Source organism: Erinaceus europaeus, chromosome 14, assembly GCF_950295315.1.
Source record: "Erinaceus europaeus chromosome 14, mEriEur2.1, whole genome shotgun sequence".
Lineage (NCBI taxonomy): Eukaryota > Metazoa > Chordata > Mammalia > Eulipotyphla > Erinaceidae > Erinaceus > Erinaceus europaeus.
In genome coordinates this window covers 11,306,364-11,321,202 of record NC_080175.1, presented here as the reverse complement: position 1 = coordinate 11,321,202, position 14,839 = coordinate 11,306,364, and the positions used below count along the sequence as shown (strand labels likewise).

The 14,839-nt window shown below is 40.4% G+C and overlaps 1 protein-coding gene across 1 annotated transcript in view; it reads left to right on the top strand.

Moving 5' to 3' along the window:
• Nucleotides 1-556: 556 nt before the first annotated feature.
• The window catches only part of CCDC172 (coiled-coil domain containing 172), a 66,702-nt gene continuing 52,419 nt past the window's right edge, over nucleotides 557-14,839 (top strand). The window contains exons 1-2 of the mRNA XM_007519964.2: nucleotides 557-697; nucleotides 929-1,014. Of these exons, the coding sequence (XP_007520026.1) occupies nucleotides 619-697; nucleotides 929-1,014 (165 nt within the window). The 5' untranslated portion in view covers nucleotides 557-618. The remainder of the gene's footprint in view (nucleotides 698-928; nucleotides 1,015-14,839) is intronic.

Here is a 14,839-nt window from a genome sequence, read left to right as displayed (position 1 = left end):
AAAAACACTTGACACTGGGACAGGATCTGAAGCACGGATTCCAAGAGGTTTTATTATTATTATTATTATTATTTTAAACTTTATTATTTTCCCTTTTGTTGCCCTTGTTTTATTATTGTTGTTGTTGTTGTCGTCGTTGTTGGATAGGACAGAGAGAAATGGAGAGAGGAGGGGAAGACAGAGAGGGGGAGAGAGAGACAGACACCTTTGGACCTGCTTCTCCACCTGTGAAGCGACTCCCCTGCAGGTGGGGAGCCGGGGGCTCGAACCGGGGTCCTTATGCCGGTCCTTGTGCTTTGCGCCCCGTGCGCTTAACCCACCACGCCACCGCCCGACTCCTGCAAGAGGTTTAAAACAAACAAACAAACAAACAAACAAACAAACAAAAGAGAGTTTTCCGCCTGAAACAGAAGAAACATAAAAAGACTCAGAAGAGGGAAGCTGCCTGAACCCTGGGCCCTCAGCCCTGGCTGATGCTCGCCGGGGACAGGGAGCTGGAGGCCCATCTGGGAGTAACTCTACAATAATTCTTCCTTCTGTTGTGCTTTCCAGGATCCCCAGCTTCGCTTATAAAATATTTAAAGGGTTCAAAAAGGATCCGCGGGAGCGCAGACGGAGATGAGTTTAGAATCCTTGTTCCAGCACATCATCTTCTCGGAGCATCAGGCGGAGGAGAGTCGCCGTGCCATGCGAGAAGGTGGGCGCTCTGGTCCAGGTCTGGGGGACCCTTGTCCCAGAGTTGGGGGTCGGGGGGTGGGGTGGGGAGGTGGGTGTTGGAGCACAAGGGAGCCAGCCCCCTAGGGCCAAATCAGAACTGGGTTGTCTACTTTGCACTGGAGGGAAAGACATCTGAAAAGTGTCTGTCTCATCTATGGAAAGAGGGACTTGAGACAAACCTGCGTGTTTAAAAGTTTAATTTCTATTACAGTACGGTCGGAAATAAACAGATACCGTGAGCAAATAAAGAAAGCATTGGAGAAGTTGAATGAAGAGAAGAGCAGGTTGGAATCTAAGGTACTTGCTGACAAGCATACTGATAAGCACTTAAAAAAACTTTAATTTGAGTTATTTTATCTTATTTTGTTTATTTTTTTTTACCAGAGCTCTGCTCACCTCTGGCTATGGTGGTGCAGGGGGATTGAACCTGAAACCTCAGGGCCTCAGGGATGGGAGTCTCTTTGCATAGCCATTATGCTATCTACACCTGCTCATTTGAGTTTTTTGAAGCTGTCTGACTGTTGAAATAGTTACCCTTCCAGCAAGAAGCACACTACTACTGTGTTGGGTAGTGTAGTTCTGTGTTCTTTGATGACACTGAAAGTTCTGGATCCAGTGCCGTCTTGCATTCTAATAGAAACTTGTCTTAAAGGAGCCAGTTTTCTTAGTGAAGAATTCAATGTCCACGGTGTGGAATGGTTAACATTTGAAAAGTTCACAAGTGCACGATGAGGGGAACCGGGTGGTGGTGCACCTGTTTGATCAAAGATGTTGAAATGAGCAAGGACCTGTATTTGAGGCCCCTGTCCCCACTTGCAGGAGGAAAGCTTTGCAAGTGGTGAAGCAGGGCTGCAGATGTCTCTCTGTCTCTTTCCCTCCCCTCTCAATTTCTGACTGTCTCTGTCCAATAGATAAAGATTAAAAAAAAATTTAAAAGGAAATGTCATAGGAAGAATAATTATTCAAGTGATGAATGGATATTAGAGAACAAATAACTTATGAAATGCTGAACAAATTGAATCTTAACTTTCAGATCCGTCTCTTTTCTCAATTCTCTACCACATTTTGGACATTTCTTTTTTATAAATCCAAAAGTATGTAATTTTCCCACTAGCATTTCTTTTTTATCTGCAGCATTTATAAAGTTCTGTTACTTTAAATAGAAGCAAGGGGATATGATGGCTTCTTGAAGCAAATGTTTGAAAGGTGGGTAGGGGTTGGGAGAATTCCAGAGAAATAGAAGAAGAAAAACTTTGGGGGCTGAGAGGGGATGTGAACAAAAGAAAGGCACGCCCTAGGCATACTGAGAGAGAAATCTAGTCAGTGCCGAGGGCTGGGAATAGGAGGAAACTACTGCAGGCTTTTGATCAGTGAACGGTGTGAGAAAAGGGAGATCATTTTGAGCTCTGGGAATGGGAGCTGAGAACATCAGCTAAGAATGCCACAAAGAAGGTCTTCCTATAGGTGGAGACAGACACAAAAATAATCATCTCCTAAAGATAAATTAAGCAAACATTGTTAGATGGGGAATTGAAATCTGTTTGCCAGAATATCCCTACTGTATCTTAACCACTGAGACATTTCCAGGCCTTTTTGAGAATAAATGTATTTGTGAATAATCAAACCCTTCCTCGGTAGGTGATATTTTACTCTTCCAGTTCTTGCTAAGATATCATCTAAGAAGCCTTTCTATGTCAGAAAACTTATTTATCTATTGTCACAGGGTTTATTACTGGAGCTTAGTAACTGCATAACTACACTCTCCTTGTGGCCTTTATTTTTTCTTTCCTCTAGGTCAGTGGAGGGGAATGTCTGGTCTAAGGGTTATATATACCCATCAAAATCATTTGGTCTGGCTCTGCCAAGGTAACTGGAGACAGGACTCAAAACTCAGTAGATATGGGATACATATATATATATATATATATATATATATATATATATATATATATATGAGAGACAGTCAGAAATCGAGAGGGAAGGGAGGGATAGAGAGGGTGAGAGACAGAGAGACACCTGCAGCCCTGCTTCACCACTTGTGAAGCTTTCCCCCTGAAGGTGGTGACTGTGTGCTGGAACCTGGGTCCTTGCGCACTGTAACATGTGCACTCAACTAGGTGCGCCAACACCCGGCCCCATTAAGTGCTAATTTTTAAGTTGAGAATTTTGTATGACCTCAGAATATTATAAATATCCAAATGATCCTTGGCAGGAAAAAGAATCCCCATCCCTGCTCTATATAGATGGTGAAAGACAGAAGGTGACGGGATGGGGAGAGATACAGAGAAAAGAACATTGAGATACCACCTTAGAAGTAAACAGTAGGATGACGGGCCAGCTGGTTGCACACTTGGTTGAATGTACATATTACAGTGCACAAGGACCCAAGTTCAAGCCCCTGGTCCCCACCTGCAGGGAGAAAGCTTTGTGAGTGGTGAAGCTGTGCTGTGGGTATCTCTCTGTCTCTCTCCGTAACATCCTCTCCCCTCTTGATTTCTAGTTGTCTGTGTCCAATAAAGATAATAAAAAATTACAGAAACAATAGAATGAATTTTTAAAAAATATTTTATTTTATTTATTTATTCCCTTTTGTTGCCCTTGTTGTTTTATTGTTGTAGTTATTATTGTTGTTGCCGTTGTTGGATAGGACAGAGAGAAATGGAGAGAGGAGGGGAAGACAGAGAGGAGGAGAGAAAGACAGGCACCTGCAGACCTGCTTCACCGCCTGTGAAGCGACGCCCCTGCAGGTGGGGAGCCGGGGTTCGAACCGGGATCCTTATGCCAGTCCTTGTGCTTTGCGCCACCTGCGCTTAACCCGCTGCGCTACAGCCCGACTCCCAGAATGAATTTTTGTTTGTATTTTCATTGCTCACTATTTTGTAAGTGACATATTTGGCCTTCTTTCCTAACCCATTTTTATTTCTACAGTTAGTATCCAATATCCAGACCATCATGCTTTGCATGAATGAATAAGTGAATTAGTAGTTCAGGGATGTTACAGAATTTGAAATGTTGAGTCATGGAGACCCTAGCTCTTGCTTAGCCCGGGGGGATATGATGCTAGACTGACTGATGATGGTGGAATGACTAGCTGATGCCATGAATAAAGCATTTTGAGTGCCTGATGTGACTTTTATTGTATTTATTTATTTATATAAACAAATAAATATCTCGACCACTGCTTAACTGTGGCTTATGGTGGTGCTAAGGATTGAACCTGGCACCTCCAGTGCTTCATGCATGAGAGTTTGCTGTGAAAACTTCTGTGTTCCTTCTCCTGGCCCCTGAATTTCTTTTTATTTAGTAATAATGAAGATACTTTGGGGACCGGGCGGTAGCGCAGCAGGTTACATGCACATGGTGCGAAGCGCAAGGATCTGAGTAAGGATCCCCATTAGAACCCCCCGGCTCCCCAGCTTCAGGGGGGTTGCTTCACAAACAGTGAAGCAGGTACAGGCATCTATTTTTCTCCTCCTCTCTGTCTCCCCTCCTCTCTTCATTTCTCTGTCTTACCAACAACAACAACATCAGTGGCAACAACAATAATAATGACAACAACAAAGGCAAAAAGATGGGAAAAAATGGCCTCCAAGAGCAGTGCATTTGTAGTGCAGGCACTGAGCCCCAGTAATAACCTTGACAGCAAAACCAAAAAACTTTCACAATTGGTAACCAGAAGCTAATTGGCAAGGTATATACAATCAGATAGTGCATACCCAACATTTACTGAACACATTTATACGCAACATTTATATGCTGGGTGCTTTTCTAAATGTTCCGCCTATACTACCTCCTATAATTTTCCCAGAATTTCTTGTTTTTCCTAAGTAAAGAGGGAAGCTAACAGGCTAAATGACTTGTTCATGATACAGTTTTGAGATGAACAATAGAATGAAAATTAAAATTGAGTAATAGCATATTTTATTATTTTTTTGTTTCTTTTTAAAAATTTTTTATTTATAAAAGGCAAACATTGACAAAACCATAGGATAAGAGGGGTACAACTCCACACAATTCCCACCACCAGATCTCTATATCCCATCCCCTCCCCTCCCCTGATAGCTTTCCTATTCTTTAATCCTCTGGGAGTATGGACCCAAGGTCATTGTGAGGTACAGAAGGTGGAAGGTCTGGCTTCTGTAATTGCTTCCCCACTGAACATGGGCATTGACTGGTTGATCCATACTCCCAGCCTGCCTCTCTCTTTCCCTAGTGGGGAAGGCCTCTGGGGAAGCGGGGCTCCAGGACACATTGGTGAGGTTGTCTTCTCTGGAAGTCTGGTCAGCATCATGCTGGCATCTGGAACCTGGTGGCTAAAAAGAGAGTTAACATACAAAGCCAAACAAACTGTTGACCAATCCTGAACCTAAAAGCTAGAATAGTGCAGATGAAGAGTTGGGGGGTCCTCCATTTTGTAGATAGCCAGTAGGCATATTTAGTTATATTCCAAAGGGCCTGTGGCTATACTAGTTTTTTTATTTCCTTTTCTTTTTTCCCCTGAGCCTGAACTCTGATATGCAAGTGGATCCAAGTTATTATCTGGGGAGATGATGTTATAGCTGGAAAAAGGACCAGAAAGATGCATCAGGGAAGAGAGTAGCTCCCTAATAAGGGAAAGGTATGTAACTATTGCTGACTGTAATCCCCATCGATTTGATGTGATCTGGGGCCCATATTCAGCTTAGGTGCCTCTGTGACCTCTCCACCCCTCTAGATCTGAGCTCACATTCTGTGATCATGAGTAGGAACATTCCAGGCTGCCCCGATATTGACCCATCTTCCTCAGGTGTAGCATAGAGTGTGTTGTCCATTCTCCCTTAGGAGGATGGAACATTCTCTACCAGTTATTGATCCAAGTTGAGGGCAAGGTCCTATGGAGCCCCACAGAGGGGTCTGTTGTATTGTTCCTGATAGAAATTACCAGTAACAATGGAGAGAGGCAATTATTTGAGGTCTAGGCCCATCATGTCTGTTTGGTAACCTTAGTACTTCCTGATTAGGGCCCCATATTTTATTAAAATTTCTTTTTAGCTCAACTTAACCTTTTATTCACATGTAATGAAATTCACACATAATGTACCTGCAATAATTTTATCTACATTGCTGCAATATTTTAAGAAGGTCACATTTGCAAGTTTTTATAAGTGTATTTTGTAAGTGTATTTTCTCTAGATTAGTAAAAATATTAACCAGAGAACAAGTCAAAAGTAAGTTTTATTCTTTATGTATGTCCTTTGAAAAATGGTTCCTGGGGCCAGGTGGTGGTGCACCTGGTTAAGCACACACATTGCAGTGTACAAGGACCTGGGTTCTAGCCCCTGGTTCCCACCTACAGGGGGAAAGCTTCATGAGTGGTAAAGCAGGGCAGCAGGTGTCTCTCTGTCTGTCTCCTCCCCTCTCAATTTCTCTCCATCTCTATCCAATAATAGATAAAAATTTTTAAAAAAGAAAAACATTTCCCTTATTGTAGTGTTTATTTGTTTATTTACTTTAAAAAGGAGACATTAACAAAACCATAGGATAGGAAGGGTACAACTCCACAATTCCCACCACCAGATCTCCATATCCCATCCCATCCCCTCCACTGATAGCTTTCCCATTCTTTATCCCTCTGGGAGTATGGACCCAGGATCATTGTGGGGTGCAGAAGGTGGAAGGTCTGGCTTCTGTAATTGCTTCCCTGCTGAACATGGGCGTTGACTGGTTGATCCATACTCCCAACCTGCCTCTCTGTTTCCCTAGTAGGGTGGGTCTCTGGGGAAACAGCTCCAGGACGCATTGGTGGCGTCCTTTGTCCTGGGAAGTCTGGTCAGCATCATGCTGGCATCTGGAATCTGGTAGCTGAAAAGAGAGTTAACATACAAAGCCAAACAATTTGTTGAACACTTATGGACCTAAAGGCTGGAATAGTGCAGATGAAGTGTTGGGGGCTACTCACTGCAGACTATTGTGTACTTTTGCTTTCAGGTATATATTTTGCCCTAGTTTATGGGCACATGTAAACATATCCTCTATCTCATGGGACCTGGTCTATATCTAGGTTTTGGGACTTTGTTAGGTAGTGAACCACCTGGAATGGAATTAGAGAATACTATGAAAGGAAAGGTCTCACCTGAGTGATGAAGCTTAAGGGCTGCCATTCCACACCTGAAGTCTCTGGACACAGTCTGAAGTGAAGCATGCTGAGTTGGCACTCGTTTGTGTTGATTAGGTTGGGATAGGTGGATGCAATATTATTTGGTATGAATTGAGAGAAACATGCAGGAAAGTGTGCCCCACCCTAAGATTCCGGGGGAAATACAGGCTCTATAGTGGAACTGTGAGGTTCCTGCTGTCTTAGGGTTCAAGAAGACACTGGATAGTTATTGTTATCATCACATTATTTAGTAATTGGGTTAACTTGGAAAAGTCCCTTTCTTAGGATTTGCTGTAAATACCCAGCATCTTGTGCCACTGATTGCTTCTGTTCTTCCCTGGTCTAGGCTTTTAAGAGAGTCAACATATTATTGTAGTGTTTTCTTTGTTGGCAGTCTGTTCTGCTGAAAATGGAAATGTAATTTGTGATATATACAATAATTTGTGATTCAAATATTTATACTTAAGAGAAAACTGAACAAATCCCTAACACTGTTTTAAAGTATTTACTGAAATTGCTAATTAAAATAGCCTCATAAATTGCATTGTATTTCAGTTGACTCATACATATGGGAAATAATACAACTGTATTTTACTAATAAAACCAACATATGAGTTTCACAGTTCATACAATACTAATTCGTAATTGAAATAAATTGATTTATAATGTAGTCAAAATGGAGTGTGTGTGCGTATGTGTGTATAAAGATTTTAAAAGTGGTACTATAATTATAATATAAATGACTAATGGGAAGAGCTGAAGAAGTAATCATAAATTGATTTCTTGTTTCATTTATTCTCAGAGTTAATTATATGTCTGCCAATAACAATGAAAATATATTGACATGAGTGTTTGACTTGGCATTTATTGCCCACTTTATCAAGAGGAAGCAGGTATACAGAGAAACTAGAACATGATTTCAATAGGCCGGCCAGGGCTTGAGCTATTTGTATAGTGATACATCCAGAAAAATCTTTGGGGGGCTGGTTGGTGACACATCTGGTTGTGCATACACACATTACAGTGTACAAGGGCCCAAGCTCAAGCCCCCAGTTCCCAACTATGAGGGAGGGGAATCTTCATAAGTAGTAAAGTGGTACTGCAGATGTCTCTCTCTACCATTCCCTTTCAATTTCTGTCTCTAGTCAAAATAAATAAATAAATAAATAAAAATTTAAAAAGGAAAATACCTGGAACATTTATTTTGGATGTTCCTTGTGGTAAAAAAAAATATATTTAGTCCAGAGTTGGGCGGTAGTGGCAGCGGGTTAAGGGTACAAAGCGCCAAGGACCTGCAGAAGGGTTTCCCCGTTTGGCCCCGGCTCCCCACCTGTAGGGGAATCGCTTTATAGGCGGTGAAGCAGGTATGCTGGTGTCTATCTTTCTCTCGCCTCTGTCTCTGTCTCCCTTCTCTCTCCCATTTCTCTCTGTCCTATCTAACAACAGCGACATAAATAATAACAACAGTAATAACTACAACAACAAAAACAAGAGCAACAAAAGGGAAATAAATCAATAAATATAAACAATATGTATATATATATATATATATATATATATATATTTAGGAAATACACTACTTTCCCCCATTCTGTAAAACCAGGTAGCTTCTAATTAGAACTTGAATGATAGCATTTGCCTTTCAGAGCTCGATGGGTCCTTTAGAATATATGGTTACAAAAATTACAGATTATGTGGTATGAGTACTTTGTGATTTGGACAGCTACACTATGCCTAGTCTGGTTTGGTAATATGAAAACAGGAAGACAAAAGCATGCCCTTGATTTGCATGAATGCTAAAGCTTCTATTAGTAAAGTAAAGGGTTTACGGTATTAATGGTAGAACAACTCAAAATATAGAACTCACTGAGCATTTATACTCTTAAGCATTTAAGGAATTTTTCTCTGATTTAAACAACAGTATACTGTTAAATTTGAGGCATCTTATCCTTATAAAACTCTGTAATACTATATTCTCTCAAGACAATAAATGGAGCATAGTTTGAAGCTATTTTGCTTTTTTTTCCCTCTCAACTTAAAATTATTGCATAAGTATTATCATAATAATTTCATGAATTTTTAAAAGGAAAATTATATTGAAATTAACTAGTAAATTAGGGACTGGGGAGATTGCATAGAAGTTTAAGCAACTTTCATGCTTGAGACTTGGAGATTCCACCTAGGTTCAATCTCCAGGGACCACCATAAGCCAGAGCTGAACAGTACTCTGAGGGGAAAACAACAAACAGTAGCGTAAGATAACTTGATTCTTTTCTCAAAATGTACACATATTTCTGTGGCAGTATGCAAAGTTACAACCTTTAGTATTCCATGACCGTATTGGAAAAAGAACAAAATGACAAATTATTGTGAAGTATAATATTAAGATGTAATTTTGGAGTTGAGGCTTTTAAAAATATAATTAGAGAAGGATTTAGATCCTGCTTTGATTTATTTATTAAAGATTAAAGCATAGATAAAAAAGTATATAATTTCTGCCCCTCAGTTGATATTTGTATGAATAGCAGTACATATAAATTACTTAATCTTGGAAAACAATATAGAGATTCCACTTACCACATTTTCATTTATAGCTACAGTTTTATTAATGTTTACAAAATCTTTTTTTGTTTTTTCATCACTGGGGCTTCATCACTCTAGGATGATTTTGTGTGAGAGAGAGAATGAAGGGGAGGTGAGGGGTGGGAAAAGGTGGGGGTGAAGAGAAGACAACACAGAAACTTCCTCCATTGTGGTAGGGACTGAGCTCAAACCTGGATCTCTGGCATGGCAAAACAAGACATCAGCCTTAGTCTAATAATACTACACTACTGCCTAATAGTATTGTATTTCTCCTTTCAGGCGAGCTAATTCACTGGCCCTCAAAAACAATTTTGAAGCTAGTTGTGCTTAATTTTTAATGTCTCTATAACCCTTTCTCTCTCTCTCTCCCTCTTCTTTCTTCCTTCCTTCCTTCCTTTCTTTCTTTCTTTCTTTCTTTCTTTCTCTCTTCCTCCTCCTCCTCTTCTTCTTCTTCTTCTTCTTCTTCTTCTTCTTCTTCTTCTTCTTCTTCTTCTTCTTCTTCTTCTCTTCTTCTTCTTCTTCTTCTTCTTCTTCTTCTTCTTCTTCTTCTTCTTCTCCTTCTCCTTCTCCTTCTCCTTCTCCTTCTCCTCCTTCTCCTCCTTCTCCTCCTTCTCCTCCTTCTCCTCCTTCTCCTTCTCCTTCTCCTTCTCCTTCTCCTTCTCCTTCTCCTTCTCCTTCTCCTTCTCCTTCTCCTTCTCCTTCTCCTTCTCCTTCTCCTTCTCCTTCTCCTTCTCCTTCTCCTTCTCCTTCTTCTTCTTCTTCTTCTTCTTCTTCTTCTTCTTCTTCTTCTTCTTCTTCTTCACCAAAGCACTGCTCTGTTTTGGCTATTGGTACCCAGGGATTAAGCACGTGTAAGTCCTATGTGCTACCAGTGCATGATCTCCCCAAATCTTCCTAACTTCTTTCATGTGTCTTTACTTGAAGCCAGATCTCTCCTGTCCTGAAAATGTTACAACTATGTTATTTTTAAGTTATAAAATAGAAGTTTGATTATATTATCCCTTTTGTACACACCTTGTCCATAGTTAGAATTCTATAGCTAACAACATATTCCTGACTCTGGATTCATACTACAGGGGCTGATTTTTTTTTTGTAACACCCAAGATAACTCACAGTTGAACTTTTGACCTTGTCTTCCTCCCCCAGTGCTGCTTCCAGTCCATTATTTATTTTTTTATTAGAAATTTTCAAATATTTATTTATTTTCCCCTTTTTGTTGCCCTTGTTTTTTAAATTGTTATTGTAGTTATTATTGAGATGTCATCATTGTGGGCTCGGACAGAGAAATGGAGAGAGGAAGGGAAGACAGATATGGGGAGAGAAAGACACCTGCAGATCTGCCTCACTGCCTATGAAGCGACTCCCCTGCAGGTGGGAAGCCGGGGGCTCGAACTGGGATCCTTTTGCCGGTCCTTGTGCTTCGTGGCAAGTGCGCTTAACCTGCCACACTACCACCTGACTTCCCCAGTTCATTGTTTCTTTACTCACGTATACAGCTCACGCTGCACTGTAGACGTTGCCTTGCTTACCCTCTCCCCTTTTCTGTCATTCTGGAACACAGTGAATATTACTCTTTTCTCTTTAGAATTTGGCACCTGGCTCCTAGACTTCCACTCTACTTCAGCATTTGCAACCGACTTGGACGATGCTATTGCTTCAACAAACTGCTCAGCTACCACCCTAGTCTGTTCTTTGGTCTCTCAGTCTTCAATGACCTATTTCTTCTTTCTATTTCCATATCATATTCTAGATTTTACCATCATCTAAATTCATTTCACTTTTGAAATCAACAGGCATGTCATGTTTATCATGTTTGCTCTCCAATTTCATTAGTACCTCAAGTCTTTTTTTTTTTTTTTTTTGTCCCACTTGTTCCCTATTGATTCTTGGATGTCTCTCCACATGATCCACTGACTCCTTCTTTGCCTCTCCATCCCTTCCCTAGACTCCAGTTGGACCTGGTCCAACATTTGGGCAATTCCAGGAGATACTGGATTCGGTATATATTCATGGTCATCAGTTGTAGTCTACTAATACTACATTACTACCTAGTAGTGATACTTTTCTCCTCACTCTGTAATAATTAGTGTATATCTTCACTCTTTTTAATCTCTTCTGAACTGTCTAACTTGCAGATGATAATCTTGCCTATTGCTTGAAGGAGAAGGTAGTACCTATCCAACAGGAAAACTTAATTTTCCCACCTACAGAATTCTAAAGACCCATTTTCTCTCTTTTCCTTCTGAAAAAGGACAGTTCCTCCACTTATGCTTCTGGTCCCATCACCTCCATATCATTGTCGCTAGTGAGAGCCTGAATGTAAAAATAAGAAATGGAAATGGAAGATAATAATTCGAGTTCTCTGAGAAGATGGAAGGGACGGGATCCAAAGCATATAAGAATTATCCTTACAGGAGTGTGGACCGACCTGCCAACGCCCATGTTCAGCGGGGAAGCAATTACAGAAGCCAGACCTTCCACCTTCTGCATCCCACAATGACCTTAGGTCCATACTCCCAGAGGGATAAAGAATAGGAGAGCTATCAGGGGAGGGGATGGGATACGGAGATCTGGTGGTGGGAATTGTGTGGAGTTGTGCCCCTCTTATCCTATGGTTTAGTTAGTGTTACCTTTTTATGAAAAAAAAAAAGAATTAGCTTTACATAAAAGAAGGCATTTATTTTGTAAAAGCTAAAAATAAGTAACATTTAGTAAACAGTTTATCTGCTTACCAAAGATGTCGCATCTTTGCTCAGCACTTTGTTTACTTTATTTTAGTTTTCATAAGAAAGGTTTATAGCATTATCATCCCTATTATTCATTTAAGAAAAATAGAGGCTCAGATAAATAAGTCATGCAAGGTCACATCAATGGTAATTAATAAATTTAAGGTTTTAATCTCTATTGGGTTAAACCAAAGAGCCCTCAATATTGACGACCATTATCTAGCATAAAAGAATGGTAGGAGGGAGGAATCAAGATACAAGAAAGGTTGAAGATTTAATGCCAGGAAACTGAAAGCACGATTCACCAAAAATAATCTCCAACCTTTCTTTCAACAAATTGAAATGAGTGGAACCTGTGTCACTTACGCTTCATGACATTATTAATGGAATGTTTCATATCTTTGTCTTTCTGCCTTGCCAGTGTGCTCTTGTACAAGCAAGTAAATCCCTGAAGTCTGGGAAAGTTTTTCAAAGATCCACATTTATCAGACAGCTTGGTATACAGAATAGCATGTGTTTATTGTCATAGGTTATAATTTAAGTCACTTGGATTTGTGACTTGTCAAGTCACAGGTATAAACCCCTTCCTTAAAGAGTAAACAGTAGCGGGAGTCAGGCGGTGGCGCAGTGGGTTAAGCACACGTGGCATCAAGTGCAAGGACTGGTTTAAGGATCCCAGTTCGAGCCCCCGGCTCCCCACCTGCAGGGGAGTTGCTTCACAGGCAGTGAAGCAGGTCTGCAGGTGTCTATCTTTCTCTCCCCCTCTCTGTCTTCCCCTCTTCTCTCCATTTGTCTCTGTCCTATCTAACAATAATGATACCAATAACAACAATAATAACTACAACAACAATAAAAACACCAGGGCAACAAAAGGGAAATTAAATATATATATATATATATTAAAAAGCATTGTAGGTGATCTTGGTTGCAATTACCAAAAAATTCGCTTAAATAGCCTAGCCAATATTAAGAAATGATCAGTTTATATATTTGAAAAACCAACACTTGATATAGTAATTTAATCCATTAGAACTATCTCAGGCTGCTTATAACAAAACAAAACCATGCATTTTGGCTTTATCAGATATGGATTTGTGGGGCTGGGTGGTGGTGCACCTGATTGAGCACATATGTTACAATGTGCAAGGACCCCAGTTTTAGCTTGGTCCCCACCTGCAGGGGGAAAGCTATGCAAATATTGAAGTAGAGCAGGTGTTGTCTGTCTCTCTCCCTCTCTCTCTCCCCCTTTTCTCTTGATTTCTTTCTATCTCTATCCAATAAATAAATAAATAAATAAATAAATATAGTAAAAACAGTAAAAATGGGTTTTTTCTATGAAAAAAGATCTGGATGTGAGTAATTTAGAGTCATTTTTTAAATACTTGCTTATTTTTCTTCCTTCTTATTTATTTATTTTTGATAGAGACATCAAAGAAACTGAGAGGGAAGGGAAGATTTCATCAGTAATTTAGGCCTGCATCTCAAAGATTATAATTTTGGGTAAACCTGGGAAATGGGACCCTGGAGAATGAGAATGCTTTTCATTATTATTATTTATTTTTTATTTATTTTCCCTTTTGTTGCCCTTGTTTTATTGTTGTTGTAGTTATTATTGTTGTTGTTGATGATGTCATCATTGTTGGATAGGACAGAGAGAAATGGAGAGAGGAGGGGAAGACAGAGAGGTGGGAGAGAAAGATAGACACCTGCAGACCTGCTTCACCACCTGTGAAGCGATTCCCTTTAGGTGGAGAGCCGGGGGCTCGAACTGGGATCCTTATGCGGGTCCTTGCGCTTTGCCCCACGTGTGCTTAACCCACTGCACTACTGTCCGACCCCTGAGAATGCTTTTAAGTGACACCATAATTGCTCTGAACAGAATTTAATTTTTATTAGTAAAGAAGAGTGGCACGGTGACCTGTTGCGGTTGGGTTCCACAGAAAGTTACAGGTTAACTCTTAGGGTAACGTGCTTTCTTGTTCAAAATCAGGAAAGAGAAAGAAGTTTCCAAAAGGTTTCATGGGAAAGTTTTTTCCCCAACCCCTTATCAAGCAAGCGTCTTCTCCTATTTCATGCTCATGGATTGTGACTATCCTTGAACCAACAACTGTGGTCAGGTGACAGTAACTTCACCCAAATCCAAAGGGCTGCCTAATGACACTGCATGTTTCCAAAAATAGTGAATTAGAAAAGGAATGCAGGTTAGGGAGGCAGCCAGCGTCTGCAACTAAGGCTGAAACCAAAATGGTCGTGTAGAGTCCTTACAATTGATTGAAATCTTATGGGCTATTTACCAATTATCAGCATTACTTAATCCTAGTATGATTTATCACAGACAGTGGAATATAGTGCAAAGCTTCCCCTCTTTCCCGCTTTTTTTTTTTTTGTCTCCAGGGTTATTGCTGGGGCTCTATACCAGCACTAGGAATCTACTGCTTCTGGTGGCCACTTCTTCCATTTTATTGGATAGAACAGAGAGGAATTGAGAGGAAGGGGAGATAGAGAGGGAAAGAGAATGATAGATTTGCTCCATTGCTCTTGAAGCGTCCTCCCTGCAGGTGCGGAGTGGGAACTCAAACCCGGTGTGCTTAACTGGGTGCACCACTGCCCGACCCTTAGCTTTCCACTTTTAAGTAACTAAGAAAAGAATCAGAAAAGAATTTTTTATCCTAGAGT